We start from the raw sequence: 18,075 nt of genomic DNA, 5'->3' as shown, positions 1-18,075 counted from the left end.
TTGCTGAGCCGAAATCATTGAACTCTAATAAGAATTAATATGTTTGCCATCTAAATTTTAATTTCATTGCAATTTTTGATGGGATTTAATCAGTCAGCCAAAAATAATTTAAAGCTTATTTTGTATCATTAAGCTAGAAATTAATAATTAAAGATGTTATTCCTGTAGCGTGACTTACACTAAATCCAATTTAATACGTCCAGTGAATTCATTAGAGAGTCTTATCTCCTGTTTTTAATGATAAATAAAAATAATCTATTGCTGAATAACCCTTTAAAATTGATTGATTGACCCATTACAATTTTAAAATAATTTCTGTCTTTGAATAGCCTCTGAATGGATCTATTTCCTAAAAAAGAAGAAAGTTAATGAACAATTTAGGATGCTTTGACAGGTTCCAGGAGGTGTTAAAAATTCTGGCATGGGAGTTTAAACATATAGAAAGTACTGCACCATGAATGAATATTTATCTAGTATTATTAATCAAGGGGAAGTGTTCGATGCACATTCTTCAGCAACATAAGTCGATACAAGTGGATGTTAATGTTGCTGAAATAATTCAGCATGCTGTATAATATTTAGTAGTGCATCGTTTCCCACATGTGTACCCAAGATGGCTGAGAAAGTAATGCTGGACCTATATAGTAAATGGCTACAGCAACTTAAGACACCCAGATAGTTCATAAGGCTACTTCAGAGGGCTGTTAAGCACCAATCACATTGATGTGGTAGTAACAGATGCAGCAAACTAGGAGAGGTTGATATTCCTGCTTCTTTTAAAGCACTTGCTATTAAATAATGAGCAAAGAGTGTTGGTACTGAATAATGCATTTGGGGGCCCCTGTATGTATACATTTTCATATTTCTAGTTATACTGACTTTATTGGTGTTCTTGTGTCGGGCTGTAAAGAAAATCTAAAACTCCAAAGTGAAAACTTTGCATTTGCTTTGGGGTAAAAATATCTGGTGGTAAAATACTGCTTTTGGACTGGCAGGGTAATGTGCACAAACAACTGAGCAACAATATATGATTACAAACTGAAAAGTGTCTTGTAGACATATATTAAATCTCATTATCATTCAACTTGTAAATAGTTCTAAATTGAGTTATTTATCAAGAAATGGGCATGACTCCAATGTGAAATTTGGTTAAGGCTATTTTAGAATTTGAGCATGGGTTCTTGGAAATTTATCCTTGATTAGGAGGGCTAACTCGCAATGTAATAACTGCTGCCTGAAGTCAGTGGAATGGAATTTCAGAAGCAGAAATAGAGTGTGTTTTCAGTACTACACAGCACCTTTAGTGCCACCTTTCATCAATTTCTTTCCAGACTAGAGATTTTCTGCTGTGTGCCCTAACCATAAGCTGAAATCTATGAAACATTTGACTATAACCAAGTGGAGGCAAGGGACAATGTTTGCACTTATGAATGTGTAAGAGTATTTAAGATCTCAGTTGTAATTTGTTTATACTGATTGCTGGTGGGGACAGAGATGTTTAAGTATTTAAAATTTATTGTGTTTGTGCAACATCTACCAGATGTCAGTGGTCAACAGTGCATGTAAGACATGGGATGTTGCTGCCAGTTATATCTCTTAGGAGTTACAGCCAGCAGCCTTGCCATTATTAGTGCAGCAAACATCAGGCCACTACTGTGAAGGGGGCTGAGAAAGAGTGGCTCTGAGTGAGGCAGCAATTTACAATATAGTTTGTAGTGTTTATACGTAGCAGAAGATTTAAGGTGTACTCTGCTGACTGTTCTAAGCACAGCTAAGGGTTGCCAGCTGCCCAGAATGCCTGGGATCTCCTGGAGTTGGCAAGGTATGTCAGTTGTGCCTGAGGAATTCATTGACCTCTCCAAGTAGCTTTTAGAATATAAAAATGTGTTTTGAATTAACTGCAGGTATTTTGTATTTTTTTCTCATTGTAAAAAAAATGCAAGAATAGGACACATTGTGCAAGCAATCCTATTGAAAATCAATAATTGTCTGAGAAGAGTATAATTTTGGAACACTTTCAACCCATGCAATGATCTAATGTTTATCCGTGTCATGTAAATTCTTCGAGGATGAACTAATTGCCAAAATTGTGCAGAGAAGTAATCTGCTGTGGATTGAGCATGTTTTAAATTTAGAAGATGAGTCGTACCTGATTTTGCATAAATTGTAAATGCTAAATGCCCAACTATATTATGGTAATTGTGAGGGGGGAAGAAAAAATAAGCTGTCAATTGGTGGGAGCACACCTGAGGGTCATGGGGGGGGGGGTGGGGTTGGGTGCCTTTTGGGCACAATGTCTTGGAGCTTGGTTAAAAGTTCTTGGAGCCTAAGGTTTTATCTGTTTATTCCAGTAATGGATGGATTGCATGTGGGGTTTCTGGGTAGAGCTTTTCTAGGTGGGGTTATAACAGGCCTTGTATAACCGGCTATCCTACGAGCAGCATAGGCTCAATGGACTAAACTGTCTCCTGTAACCATGGATGTTGTATGGAATGATCACAGTGGATAAGATCTTCACCACCTGACAACAATCTTCCACGCTGCAATGATGTACTTTGCCTCCTACAAACTTTCTCTGAGAGAAGAGCTCATCTTGAGCGAATGGAAAACTGTTTAACCTGTTCATTCTATGATGACTATTCCAGAACCAAGAATGCCCAAGTGTCATTGGTTGATCTGCAATATGCAGATGGTAGTTTTGTTTGCACATGATTTAGAGGCTGTGCTCCAAGTCATCTTCAACTTATTCAATAAAGCAGATGAGAGGATGGTGTAACACTCAACACTGCAAGACAAGGGACCTTTACCAACCTGCTCCACTGTAAAACAGAAGTTTACAGTGAGGCACTGGAGAATGTGGACCACTTCTTGTATCTTGAGCCACTCCTTGGTGAAGAAAGACATTGATAAAATTCACCACTGCCTTTAATGTGCCAGGATCGCCTTTGCTCAAATGAGAACAAGGATGTTTGAAATTTGACACAAAACTTGTGTTCACTGCCCTTATGTCTGCTTCTGAGACCTGGACTTCCTACAGTAGGTCCTTCACGTCACTGGAAAAATGCCACCAATACAAGTTCTTCGGAAGGGTAAGTGAATAAACAACATACATCCCAGTAATGAGGCCAAATGTCCCTCCCTCAGTTCCATTGCCATTTGCACGTCCCACTCCAGACTCCCAAAACAGACACCTTTATTCTGAACTCTGTTAATGGGAAGAAATTACCAGGCAAGCTGAGGAAAAGATTCTAAATCTTCACAAGGCATCTGTGAAGAAATAGAGTATCCCCACTGACTCCTGGGAATCTCTGAATTATGGCTGTTTAAAATAGAGGAATAGTATTTGGGATGTGTTGTAAGACAAGTTCGAAAGGTCTCAAAGGGCAAGGACTCTGGACACAGTCTTTGGAGTTAAAAATGATTTATTCACAAAGACAAAGGCATGACAGGATGAAAGGGAATGAGCGCACACATACACGCACATGGGTGATCGCGAATGTGGGGGAAATCACAACAAGGGTGAGAGGCACACCCCCCCCCCCCCAAACTGGGTACAAACAAATCAAGGAAGAAACAATATGGTGCCTGCCACCCCTTGATTCAGTGCAAGCATCATCTCTACGCTATTGGGAATCTACTTGGGATGCTCCTAACCCTTGTGGAAGTGCACACTCTTACCAATGGTCTCTTCAGCATTGTTTCACGATTCCTGGAGCAATCAAAAGAGAGTGAATCACGCACGTGTGGCATTGTTTATAGTGCTGGAGGGCTGGGTGGTCCAGCCCAGGTAATTCAAACAACCCAATGGCTCAGGGCCAGGTACAAAGGTGTTCACAGAGGCCAATGGTCAAGTGTGTGCACTAATGGGTGGGTGGAGCCAGACCTTGATTGACAGTGATGTGACTTTCGACCAGGTGTTCAATGGTGTCACGTGACAGCCATGACCCTTCACAATACAAGATGATATTGAGAACCTCTAGTAGATCTGGAGCCCACAGAAGCCTTGGGCACACAACAAAAGGAGAGTTCCACCTCACAGTCCCCCTGTCAGTCACCTCTTGCCTCTGGAAGACTCTGTGGTTACCACATTGGCCTTGTCAGTCACCTCGAGCAACAAAACTGGAATGAAAGCAAGTCATCCTCAATCCTCAAGCGGTATCTGAGAAGGTAAAATGATACTAACTCAATGAAAGGGGAAAACAGACATCATAAATAGGATCTACCAGTTCCCTGTCCCTGAAATATGACAAACTCCAAAGGCCTTTCAGAAAAAATATGAAAGCTGTTTCTTTCAAAATTCTAGCTGTTCACACTTTAATGTCAGAGGGTAACCATTTCCCACTTGAGAAGTTGGACATATTTCCTCATTATCTACCCTTCTTAAAAAGCAACAGCACTGTCCTTCAGAGTCAGTTTATGTGGGAATTTCCCAAGTTCATGTACACGTGCCTGTCTCTGACAGTAAACTCCTGAGAGGGAAGGTAGGGCTATTTGAAATTGCAGTTTGTGCCAATGAGAGATCTGCTCATTCCCAGCCTGTTCCCTAGTGCCCAGTCCCAGCTGTTTCCTGGTACTCATCAGCAGGGGAATATCAGCTGGGCTGCTGGTACTGGGTAGACAGTAATTGGGGAACTGAGTGCTTGTCTCAAGTCTTCAGCCACAGCTTCAAATGTTAACTGGGCCCTAATGTTACCAATTGCTTTTGTTTAAGTAGTTGTGGCTGTCCAAGGGAAGACTACCCCTACCCCCACACCCATGCCCTCTGTTTGATATGGCTTTCAATTCTCCTGTAAATACAGAAGAGGCCATTTTTCTTTCAAGTAATGGACATTCCATGTAATGCAAGACTGTTGGTAAAGCCTGCAGGATCACCGACTCAATGACTGAACTAAATCTAATGACTTCTCAGTTGTGCATCTCCTTAATCTTTTAATCATACAAACAAGAAACCAAAAATATTTCAAGCAGCCCTTGATGATGTTTGAGATAGTCAATAAAGGTAAATGGAAATATTTGCAAATAACATAATCAGAATGTAAGATAATTTAATGTGGTGCACATGCTGCAAATGTCACATGATCAACTCTAGGCAAATAATACAACCAATGTTGACCAGCTTAGCATAACTCTGGTCTCTTTAAGAGCACTCATCTTGGTGAATTGCCTATATGGAATGGGGGTTGAAGGTGGCTTTAAAGTTGGAGGGGAAAAAAATGCACCTTGTTCAAAGTTCACATTTTTGTTTATTCTTCAGCAGGACTTCTTGTTGGATTCTCTCACTCAGCCACAAACTAATGAAGGAGTGCATTTGCTCCACTCCTTGGCTCCCTCTGCTGCATACACTTGTATTTTCGGTAGCCTCTGGCTCTGGGTTTGGTGTCCCAGTTCCCTTTTGGGAGATGCCCAAAGAAGTATTCCATGGAGAGCATCAAGTTGAATTCTACTAAATCCTAAATACATTTGTTTATCCAAACTGAAATGGATTGTTTGTGTAAGATTAAATCTCAAAAATATTTTGTTTTTGTTATTAATGAATTTTTTTGGTTGAACCATGAAGCTATATTGTAGACTATTTGTGACTATTTGCTGATCAAACAAAGGTGGGAAGCAAGTTGTGATGAGGCTAACAAATCTGCAAGGAGGTATAGATGGGTCAAGTCTGAGCAAAAATATGGCTGATAGATGATCTGGGGAAAATGTGAGGTTATCCACTTTGACCTAGATAGGAGAATAGTTTAGCTCACGGTGAAGTGGCAGAGCAGACTCGATGGGCCGCATGGCCTACTTTTGCTCCTTTGTCTTGTGGTCTTGTGATCTATTCTTGTGTTCTTCACATGTTTAATTGGAGACTGATCCTTCCATACAGCAGCATTCTACAGAATGTCCTTGTACGTGATAAACAAAGTTAATGTGCAGGTACAGTAAGTGACAAGGAAATCAAATGGAATTTTGGTCTTTTCCTCGAGATGGAATTCAATAGTCAGGAAACCTTGCTATAACTGTGTGAGGCTTTAGTGAGACCACAACTGGTGTACTGCATACAGTTTTGGTCTTTATATTTCACAAATACTTTCATAGAAGGCAGTTCAGGGATGGTTCACAAGTTGATCCCTTGATAAAGATGTGATCTGAAAAAGATTAGTAAAGCAAATTGGGTGATACTCACTGGAGAGTAGGTAAAGGAGAGTTGAATATTTTGAAGCGTACCTGATACTGAAGGGGGCTTGATAGGGTTTGTTTAGAGAACATTTGTTTCTTCTGTGAGAGTCTGGAATTAGTGGGTATAGTTTCACAATAAGGCATTGTCCAAATAATGTGAAGGTAGAGAGAAGGTTTTGGTTCTGAGTCTTTCCCACATATTTGTGGAAGCTGAGTTACTGGAAATATTCCAAGCTGAGGTAGAGAGACTTTGGGTCCTTCTGGAAAGAAGGGTTATGGCTCTCAGGCAGGAGAGTGGAGCTGAGGTCCAGCTCAGAGGATCCATGATCTTATTAAATAGCAAAGCAGGCTGAAGGAGCAGCATAGCTCCAATTTCTTATGCCTGAATCTGGATGTTTTCATTTTGAGTTAGAGTTACACTCTCAACATTGGAATCTTTCTATTCATTATTGCTTTTAAAGCAAAATTTCCCCTTTTTGGGTACTTGCTTTTCTTAAATAAGCTAAGATATCTTTATTAGTCACATGTACATCAAAACACACAGTGAAATGCATCTTTTGCGTAGAGTGTTCTGGGGGCAGCCTGCAAGTGTGGCCATGCTTCTGGCACCAACATAGCATGCCCACAACTTCCTAACCTGTACATCTTTGGGATGTGGGAGGAAACCGGAGCACCTGGAGGAAACCCACTCAGACACGGTGAGAATGTACAAACTCCTTACAGACAGTGGCCGGAATTGAACCCGAGTCGCTGGCGCCGTAATGGTGTTACGCTAACCGCTGCACTACTGTGCCGTTCTATCAACACTGATAATATTATTCCTCCTCGACTATGAGCAAATTTGGGCTGTTTGCAATTCCAGCACCAAATTAAATCATGCAGCCCAGGTGAACTCTTTGAGCACCTTGCAGCTTGGGTGGTTCTGCAGCCTGCCACACAAATCTGTCCTTCATACTAGTCACCCGGCAAGCTTTCATTCAAACGTGAAACTACATTCCTCCAACAAGAACAGTCTTCACATCATTCGTTGCATCTGGAAACAATGAGCATCTCACTTTGGGGAATAACACTTTATGGTGGGAAAATGAAATATATTCTGCACATATTTTGTCCCAAAATAGTATAATGTTCTGGGGTTCAAAATTAATCTTTGCTTCAGTATGGTGACCTCAACAAAAGATCAGAACAACAGCTTTATTTATGGCATCAATGTATTCATTTACATGACCCCTCCCCTGTTTCATGGTACTTTCTGACTGATAGCCGATTAATGCCTGGCTACAGCCCATTTTTGTGTTGGAAATGGTCTGGGGAAAAAATGGAACTTCTATTAATAAGAGCCAATTACGACTAGGAGAGAGTGAAAGTTTTCATCGCCTTGGCATAGATTGGGTTTGAACAATGTTTCAGAGATGTAAAGCAGCAGTATCCTGACAGAGCTCAATTTCCCCCATGGACTTCTGCTGATATATTTTGCAAGAATTGTAATAACAATAGCGATCAAAAATGATGAGGACAACGTGATCGGAAATGCCAGCCAGGAGGATTAGAGCAAAATTGTTTTGTCGAATGAGTATGCTAATGAGATCATTTACATCTTTATTGAAATTACTTAGTGTGGGCTAACTTTAATCAAGCCTTCTTATTTTGGAGTTGGATGTGATAATTACTCCCCAAAAGATGACTTCCAAAATTAGATTTAAGTACAATGCAGCCCAAAAATGTCAAGTACAGATCTGGTGTGATGCACATGCCTGGTCACCCTGTGGTGCAGGGAGCAGTTTATTTTCTCTCCTTTCTTATGGACGGTGTTGATGTTGAGTGTTCCTTTTGTTGAGCATATCACCAAAAACTGGCTGAGTTGGGTTCCCTGTTGAGGAGGTAATGATGCACATCATTAGCTATATCTTGAATACTTTTACCATTTTATACTTGAAGACTGTGTAGGTTTTTGCATTGAAGTCTTGGAGAAATTATTTTGCTGATTTGAATGCATTATTCATATTACGTTTTCAAATGCTGCAGATGATTTTTGACAGGAAACTCTGACCCACAATCAGAGTAGAAAACAAATATCTTAATCTTGCCAGCAGTTATTCTCTGTCTCAAGTTGTGTTATTGCCCAACAAGTGAGTTCTATGGGTTTTGTGATCTTTGGACAAATTATTGAACACAATTTTTATTCCCAGAAACAAGTTTTGTCTTTGAGCCAACAGAATGTCAGATATTCCTCAAATCTTTGTTGCCAAATTAACTTAAGCCCCTGATCCCATGGCTCTATTTATATTGGCTGAAGGATGGCTGCACTTATTGTGATCCAAAGTCTCCCTGAGTTGATGTTAAAACAGTAGGTACCAAGGGGAAAAAAGCTTCTTGTTAGAAACAGGACAAAATGGTTGCTAAGAGCACCAACAGCTTGCTTTTGTAAATGCATCTGTATAGTATTTGCAGAAGCAAAGAGGTGAAATTTAATGTGGTGAACAACACAGGGTTGATGGGTGACATGGTGAGGGAGCAAATTTGTGTCTGGACACCAGCCCCTATCTGCTGACAAGTAGGACTGAGCAAGGGCAACCAGTCCATTCCCACTGCAGCTGAGCTTTGAGAAGCCTCAGATCAGAGAGAGTTGAAGACAGCATTAGGGAGAAGGTAGCATGCAGCTGTCTCACAGCTCCAGTTACCCAGGTTCATGTGGTGCTGTCTTTGTGGAGGTTGGACATTCTCCCTGTAACCATGTGGGTTTCCTCCCACATCCCAAAAATGTGCTAGTTGTTCGACTAATCGGCCATTACCCCCCTGTGTACATGGGTGGTTGGAGAATCGAGAAGGGAGTTAATGAGCATGTGCAAAGAAAATAGGTTTCACGAAAATGGATTGATGAAAATGCTCTGGCAGTTGGTATGGGCTTGATGGAATGAATGGGCTCCTGCTGTGTTGTAAGGAAATAGTAAATATCTTGCAGCACTGTTTGTGGGCCAGAAAAGAGGGAATTGCTTTCTCTGGCTGTCAGATTCCCAGCTTCCTCCAACACACCTATCCATCTCCCCTTCTCGTGCACCATCACTGTAGTTGGGAATCAGACTCTCTGCTCAACCATCCCTCAACAAGTGTAGGATTGGAACCACTACTGCCAGCCTCCTTCCTCCCTGGCCAGAATCCTGCAACCTTGATCAAACCTCCAGGTCCTGAGGCCTGCTATATAGAGTGCTGCCTATCTGATTTTGAAAGTCATCATGCCTGTTAATCAGAATGCTTCAGGTGGTGGTGGGGAGTGCACAGGTAGGAGGGAGGTATTGGGCTGACTGTCGTTCACTGCTGATTTGGTTAAAATGCTCAAAACGGCACACTGCTCTTTGTCTCTTGTATATGGTTGAATTTCCCACTCCAATGACTGCCTAAAGTAATATATATGGTGAATAAGTGTGGCAGACGTGTGTACAGAGGCAAAGCTACATGAGCCACAAGGACCTTCACCAGTTGCCTTCTGTTCTTGCTCAAAGCAAAACAATAAAGATGGTTGTAGAGACAAATGAACATCAAATTCAGCAGAAGGTCACATAATATATCTATACCTTTTATTGGCTTAATATTCCTTAAATACTGTACTTTTTGTCTCTACATTTCTGAACTACCTTCTGACTTCAGTCACTCTGGGTGACAGGAAATCATTTCAGCAGTTCTATTGTGAAAGACCTTGATATTTTGAAAGGTTCAGACAGCATTCAATAGTCGATGGATTCTGCCATTTGTCTGAGCAATTACTTTTGATATTTCTAACAGTTTGTTAACTCTTGCACCCAATAAATGCACTTTGAAATGCATTTTGATCCAGGATTTACATCAGACCAAAGATAATACTGCTCTTATAACAAGGGATTTGCAAGAAGCCTTTAGGATTTTGTAAGCCCAGTACTTAAAAACCCAACAAAGTTTATCTAATAATTAATATTGGGGATATTAATTAATTTGCAAAACATAAAAGCACATGTTACTTTTGTTTGAAAGTTAAATTTATAGTTGAACATTCTGGTAAAGCTGACTTTTGTTTCTATGTTGAAAACTAAGTTTGAATTTCCAGATGAAGCTTTGTCTGAGGTGAAACTGAGTCCTAGCACCCACTTTTAATCTGTTTTTGTTCCTTGCATGATCCTTAAATTTACCCCTTCCACAAACTGTTCTGAAAGTAGAAAATCATTTCTGAAGCATTTGATGTTTCCCTGAGTATGTCCCAAAGTGCTTAACTGTCAATAGATGTAGAAGTATGTAAACTGATATGTAGGTAGACATGTTGGTCAAACTGCAAAGTAAAACAACTTGCAGAGGGATAAATGACCAGATAAATCAGAGTATTCAATGTTGATCAGAACATCTGGAGAATTTATTGACTTTCTTTGAATATTGCCAAAGATTATTTTTTGCAGCCTTCTAAGACATGGTAACTTTGGTTCCATATCATTGAATGCTGTCCGAGGCCATTCTGTTTGTACTCAACTATGTCTGTGGACAGTGCAGCAATGTAGATGTCAGACTGCTGAAAGTCCAAAATTTCTCCATTTGGATTTCCTTTTCTCAAAGCCAACAGAAAAAAAAATACTTTGCAGTTTTATATTGCGGTGTTGGAAGTTTTACCTTCCGAATTGCAGATTGAAAGTGAAACCTCCAGTGCCTGCTCCTGTGGATATGAGAGGTCCCAAGGCATTCTTCAGAGTTTTTCATTCTTCTCTCAACCAAAGCCATCAAAAAGGGGATGAATGATTAATCTCATTGTTTGTGGGATTTCTTGCTTTGTACAAATTGGCTGCCAGACCAATACCAACAACATTTAAATACTAATTTGTATGAAGTACAATGATTTCCAGCCCCCCCCCCCCCAAATATGTAAGGTTCCTTTTAAAATGCAAGCCTTCTCTCCTGTGTTGCTTTTTAATCTGGCTCAGTAACTCCCTCCATTATTTCTCTGAAATTCTAGCAATTGACATTTGCTGAATTTAATGCCGAGCGGCTGAACCAATGATAAAAGTGATACCAATATTGATCTAAATTTATGATTTTTATGAAGGCTTATTATGTGGAGATGCTGAATTTTTGTTGGAATGTTGGCTTCTTACTAATTTAGTAACACCTGCTTGCATTCCATTTAATAGAAGCAAATTGATCTTGCTTAGATCCATGGAACATAATCTTTTATATTGCTGCAATTTCTCCAGCTGTTCAACTGCACTCATTCTCTACCATTATATTGACTTCCACATAACTCCACTTCAAAAGCAAAATACTGCAGGTGGTGGAAATCTGGCAAACAAAACAGAAAATGCTGGAAACATCAAGTGGGCCAGGCAGCATCAGTGGAGAGAGAAACCTCTTCCTCTTTCCAGGTTGATCTTTGTCTCAGTGTTATTCCCTGGCCTGAAGGCTCCATGTAAACTAATGTTACAGTTGTACTTCTACTGCATGGCAACTGAAATGGCTTGATAAAATACGTGTATTGATGATGCAATTTACTGTAATACATTTTATTTGAAAGCAAGTCATTTGTGGCCACAGTGCCAAAAAATGAAGGTACATCATTTTGAAGGTACATCAGGTTCTGCTTTTGGAGGTCAAAGCTGAGTTTGTCCTATGCACAAGTTCATGAATGCACAGGTGCAATGAAAAACTTACTTGCAACAGCATCACAGGCGCATAGAAGTGACTTTACTACCACAGAGTAGCCTCTGAGAGAAGACTGAAATGTATTCTGTAATGGCAAAGCTAATGAAATGCCTTGTTTATCTGCTTACAGAGACTTGCTGCAGCAGCAGAAGATTCTCAGCAAAGACATATCTGGAAAGAAGAATTTGCGGTAAGGCCTAAGTCTCGCTTTTCCCCAGTGACCCATCAGGTGGGATTCTGCCTCCATCTTCCTGAGAAAATGGTGGGATTCCACAATTGATGAGCACATGAATAGTGGTTGAAAATTTGTGCTGGTCTCTTTGTACCTTTTCTTTTTGTTGAGTTGTTTAAAGCTTTTGAGCTCTGACCAGATTTTTGTCATCCATGCTGCAGTGACCTACTTTTTAATAGTAACCAAGCATTTGTTGTTACAACTTCTGCATTGATTGATCCAAGATTAGTAAATTGTTTTTGAAAAAAAATCCTGCATTTAACAATCAGCCAGCTAGGTCAAAACAACAGAAAGCAATTGATTCACAGTTTTTTTGTTCTGATCTTAATTTGATTGAGCCAAATTCTTATCTCCTCCTTTGCCTTGGCTATCCCTGCTCACCAGTTATTTGTGTCCTTTACTGACAACGTAAGTAGATATTAAATCGGGTCCACCAATGTATTCTAGGGATTTGTAGGGTCTTCTAATATATCTAGAAATGTGTTGGAGCCTGGAATAGGCTGCCCCAATCTCGCTACCCCTTTCAGCTTGCTTTCTTTTATACATCTATAACCTGAACAAAAAAGACTAGGTGGGCTTGAACTCGACAGACAAGAGGGTCATTGGGTGTCCTGGAAATCCTAAAGATCCATGGTGTGTCTGTGAGCTGTGCTCCTGTTTCAGTGTAATCACGGACCAGAGCAGCTTTCAGCATCTGGTCCACTGTCTTTTTATTTCCCTTTTTCTTTTTCTACAAAGAAAATGCCTGGCAGCCAATTTAAACTTTGATTTGATGGAGTGGCTTCAGACCAAGAAAATGCTTGTGGGGATTTACAGCTTACGAAGGATGCAAGTAAATGAGTCCTTCTCAGATATGTTTTACAATTAATATCAATGGATAATAGATGCTGATGGAATTTTAAACATGCAAGAGACACAGTAAAAGAGAGTGTAGCAGATGCTGCAATGAGAATAATGGATTAGTTTCGTAACTGTAATCTAGATGAGAAGTTCAAATAACTTTGGAGCCTTGAAGTCACTCTCACAGTGTCAGCTCTTCGAAAAAAAAATCATTGGTTTTGATGTTTGTAACAATGGCAAACAAAAATGAAAACTTTATAGTGCATAAAGTTGGTGTGTGATAACAGCCAGGGTGGACCATTAGGGACTGTGTTGAAATTAGCAATTTAGTCAAGATATAAGAGTTTATGGGTAGTAAATAGTTTATTGTGTTGAATCCATTGAAAATAAATGCCAATGCTGAACATAGTTTTATACGTCTGATCAAATGGACACCTAGTAGGTTATCTAAAAAGATGATTTCAGATGTAAGTGCTGTCTGTCCACATCTAGTTGTGACCTTAAGCAACCAGTAGGAGGAGGAGACACCATGATAATTTACAACCTCAAAAATGAAGTCTAACACGTAAGTACAAAAATCAAGGCTGAAGCCTTTGCTGCCATCTTCACCCAGAGATGCCAAGAGGATGATCCATGTTGATCAGCTTCCAAGTTCACACTTTCACAGAAGTCTGTCTTCAGCCAATTCAATTCATCCCACTTGATACTGGGAAATAGCTCAAAGCACAATGTTCCACATTATCTATGTGCCCTTAAAACAAACCACCTGACATTTGATCCATGCCTGGACCCAAGTTTTTGCAGTACAGCTATGATGCAGGCATCAATTTGATATAGTGGAAAAACTGCCAGTTTTGACCTGTCCACAAAAACAGGGCAAATCCGTTCTGGTCGATTTTCACCTCACCTGAGCAGAAAAGTGATGAAAGGTGGTGTCAAAAGTGCATTGAAGCAGGCAAACCCACCCAAAGCTTGGTCATCGTTGGTCAGTCAGAGAAACTCTGTTCCAGTCCATTATTTAAGAAGGCAGCAAAGACAAGCCAGGGAACTACAGGCTGATGAGTCTGATATCAGTGATGGGCAAGTTACTGGAGGGCATTCTGAGGGACAGTATTTATCAACATTTGGATAAACACGGTCTAATTAGGGATAGTCAGCACTGTCTGACAGATCTCTTACTTTTACTTTTTTGAAGAGGTAACCAAGAGGACAGATGAGGTTAGGGCAGTGGATGTTGTCTATATGGACTTCAGCAAGGCCTTTGCCAAGGTCTTGCATGGCAGGCTAGTCTGGAAGGTTATATCACCTGGCATCCAGGGAGAGATAGCTAATTGGATTCATAATTGGCTCTATGTGGGGAAGCAGAGTAATTCGTCAAAGGTTTTTCTTGGACTGGAGGCCTGTAACTGGTGGTGTGCCCCAGGTCTGTGCTGGGACCTTTGTTCATTATTTATATAAATGATTTGAATGTGAATGTACAAGGCATGGTTAGTAAGTTTTCAGTTGATACTAAACTATGTGGACAGTGAAGAAAGTTATCGGAAATTAGAGGGGAATCTTGATTAGCTAGGTAAGTGGGCCAAGGATTGGCATATGGTTTTCAATCCAGATAAGTGTGAGGTATTGCATTTTGGGAAGTCAAACCAGGGTAGGACTTGTACGGTGAATGGTCAAGCCCTGGGGAGTGTCGTGGAACAGAGGGACCTAGGAGTACAAGTACATAGTTCACTAAAAGCAATTTCACAAGTAGACGGTAGTAAAGAAGGTATTTGACACACTGACCTTCATCAGTCAGGTCATGAGTAAAGGAGCTGGTATGTTATGTTGCAGTTGTACAAGATGGCAGTCAGACTGCATTTGGAGTATTGTATACAGTTTTGGTCACCCTGTTATAAGAAAGACACTATTAAACTGGAAAGAATGCAGAGAGGATTTACATGGATGTGACCAGGATTCGGGCTTAAGTTATAGGGAGAGGTTGGATAGGCAAGGACTTTATTCCTTGGAGTGTAGGAGATTGAGGGGTGACTTTATTGAGGTGCATAAAATCATGAGGGGCATAGATAGGGTGAAAGCATATAGTCTCTGCCCACCCCCCCCCCCCCCCCCCCCCAAGGAAAGGGAACTAAAAACTAGAGGTCATAGGTTTAAGGTGAGAGGGGAAAAATTTAAAAGGGACCTGAGGGGCAACCTCTTCAAGTGTAAGGTTGTGTATAAATGGAATGATCTTCCAGAGGAAGTGGTTGAGGCAGGTACAATAGCAGTATTCAAAAGGCAATTGTATAAGTACATGGATAGGAGGGTTTGAAAGGGATATGGGCCTAGCTCAGTGGGCACCATGGTTGGCATGGATGGATTGAGCCGAAGGGCTTATTTCCATGCTTTATTACTGAATGTTACAGCTTTGGCCTAAACATGGATAAAAGACCTCAAATGCAGAGGTCTACTTAAGGCTATTTGATCCTCAAGGCAGATTCGACATCAAGGAGTCCTTGTAAAATAAATTATTAGGAATCAGGAAAAGCTCCTTGACTGATATTGTTTTTGGCAGAGAGGATGATGGTTGTGTTTGAGGCCAATCATCTCAACCCTGAGACAGCAATGCAGGAGTTCCTCAGCAGTATCATGTGCTCAATCACATTCAACTGTTTTATTAAGACTTTCCCTCCATGATGATATCAGAAGTGGGGAGATTGTCCAAGTGCACAATATTCAATTCCATTTCCATCTTCAATAATGCAGTAGTCCAGGCCGGCAAACCCCAAGACCCAGACAACTTACAGGCGTGAGCTCTTATGTGGCAAGTAACGTTCCCAACACAGCAGTAGAATTGCATTGAGGTCATGAAGATAACCGAAGGAGCTGCAAGTTACTTGTGCAATAATTGTAATTTTGAGTGGTTTACTCTTCATCTCCTAACACTAGGTTGGAATTCTAGCAGTGTCTGACCTTTGAATATGACTGTCCTTGTGTGGTGATTTTTTTTCATATTTCATCTTCACCATCTGCATCACATGTCAATCTCTACTCTGTCAGTGAGTGACATTTGGGCCTCTGATGTGAAAATGGCATACACCAGAATGCTGTTATTTTTGCATTGATCATTCATTAGGATTTGGGTGCTGAAATCCTGTCTAACTGGGACAGATTGGGATCTTGTCTTCTTTTTTTTTACTGTTTTTTAGTTTGTTCTTGTGCATATTGAATTGATGTTTTGTGAATTCAGATTGTAGCTCCTGGAAAGTGTTTGCTGTTCATTTGGAAAAGAGGAGCTTAAGAATTGCTGAAGCAAAAGCAAAATGCTGGTCACGTTTCTCTCACGGGGGGATGTGTGTAGGATAAAAAGGTCTCAACCATCTTGTGCTTTGGATAAGTTCTGATCAGTGTATTTGTTGAGCAAAGCCCCTTTGTGGTTTGATGCAGAAAAACAAGGCTGAAGTCTTTGTTACTTGACTGACTGAAAAAAGAAGCCATTTGTGCTAAAGTATTGCATTGGTTGACATGGTGCAGTGATTTATAGTATACTTTCAACTTAAGAATTTTAATTTTGTCCATCACAAAATTAAATTGTTAATAACTATCTCATTTTCACCTTTTATTATTTTCTACGTGCTGTTGACTTTTTCATGTGAAATTGTCTGGTTTTCTAGTTTGTGTATTTAAAGAAACAAAAGGAATGACTGATTCAAAAGAATACCCAGGGGTTCCTAAATTTCATAAGCTATTACCTGATAGCCTCAAGCCAATATCTGAGCATCACTTGAATTTATTAAATACATATTGCTTCAAATTGTGCCTTTCATATTTGTTCAACTCTGAGATGGAGAGCGTTAATTTAGTATATCTAGAATTTATAAACACTATTTAGATGTTAGAAATCTGAAAAATAAAATAAATAATTTATCTGTTTCTCTCAGCACAGATGTTTCCTGACCTGCTGAAAATTTATAGCATTTTCTGTTTTTATGAAAGTTGGAACTTGTGCTGCTTAAGTGTTTTGGAAATGGAATGTGTGGTGAGATAAAGACGATCTTATAATGTCAGACTGCTTGACATTTAAATATGAATAATGCATTTCAAGAGCAAGCATGGAATTCCCTGGTCTGGGATGGATAGAGGGAGGTGGAGGTGTGTGGGGAGGCTGCATATCAGCTGTTTTTGGACTGGATGGGCTGAACAGCTATTTCTCCTTAATATTTGATGCTTTGCTTGTATACAAAAATCTTGGTGGCATCTTACCCTGAAAGTATGATTTTAAAATAAAATTTTGCATTTTCCCATCACTGCTTGAAAAAAATTATTGGTCATTGCCATGTTGTCTGAAGATGTCGTAATCTCAATTCTTTAATTCTCACAATACTGCTCTTTATAATCTACATTCATTCTATACTCTTGGTCTCACAGTCTACCTTGTCATGGTCCTTGCACCTTATTGTCTACCTGCGCTACACTTTCTCTGTAATTGTAACTATAACACTATATTCTGCATTCTTATTGCTTTTCCCTTTGTACTACCTGGATGTACTTTGTTTTGAAATCTGTACAGATGGCATGCAAAACAGTTTTTCACTATACCTTAGTACATGTGACATTAATAAATTAACAATTACCATTTTAGCCAGTTTATGGATAGTATAGATGAATAAACACACACGTATTTGGTATCATCTATACTGATGGGTATATTCCAGAAGACCTAAGCTGCCAAAAGTACCTTTGCAACCTAATGCCTATTGGCATTTGAGCTGGCAATCATTTAAAAATATTCATGCACAACATTCCCATATCAGCTCAATGGTCTGAAGACTGCACTTCAAAGAGACAACATTGATACTGGAAACAATTGTGAAAAGACTTCACCAGCAGATTCTTCACAGCAAAGTCATGGTAATTCAAAATTTAATTATGCCCCCCAAAATTGCATCATAGCAATCTGGCATTTGAGTGGGAGCAGGAGTCTGTTGAACATTAATTGCTCCTGATACTAGTAGGCTAGTTTGAAATGCAAATACACCTCAGATGTTGGAAGTGTGAAATAAAAGGCAATAATGCTGGAAAAACTCATTGGGCCAGACAGCATCAATAGAGAGAGAAACAGTTAATGTTTCAGGTTGATGACCTATATTCAAGACTGTTCTTATTGCCAACTTGAAAGATTAGTCATTGCTGGCACATTTAAGGAACATGTTATA

General features: G+C 39.9%; 1 protein-coding gene across 2 annotated transcripts in view; it reads left to right on the top strand.

Moving 5' to 3' along the window:
* LOC127580329 (voltage-dependent calcium channel subunit alpha-2/delta-1) overlaps window positions 1-18,075 on the top strand; it is a 532,630-nt gene that overhangs the window by 159,661 nt on the left and 354,894 nt on the right. For both annotated transcript variants that reach the window (XM_052033643.1, XM_052033642.1), the window contains exon 4: window positions 11,942-12,001. In XM_052033643.1, coding sequence (XP_051889603.1) covers window positions 11,942-12,001 — 60 coding nt within the window. The remainder of the gene's footprint in view (window positions 1-11,941; window positions 12,002-18,075) is intronic.

Source organism: Pristis pectinata, chromosome 19, assembly GCF_009764475.1.
Source record: "Pristis pectinata isolate sPriPec2 chromosome 19, sPriPec2.1.pri, whole genome shotgun sequence".
Taxonomy (NCBI): Eukaryota; Metazoa; Chordata; class Chondrichthyes; order Rhinopristiformes; family Pristidae; genus Pristis; species Pristis pectinata.
The sequence above is the reverse complement of the archived record's forward strand: the minus strand, read 5'-3'. Positions and strand labels throughout refer to the sequence as shown.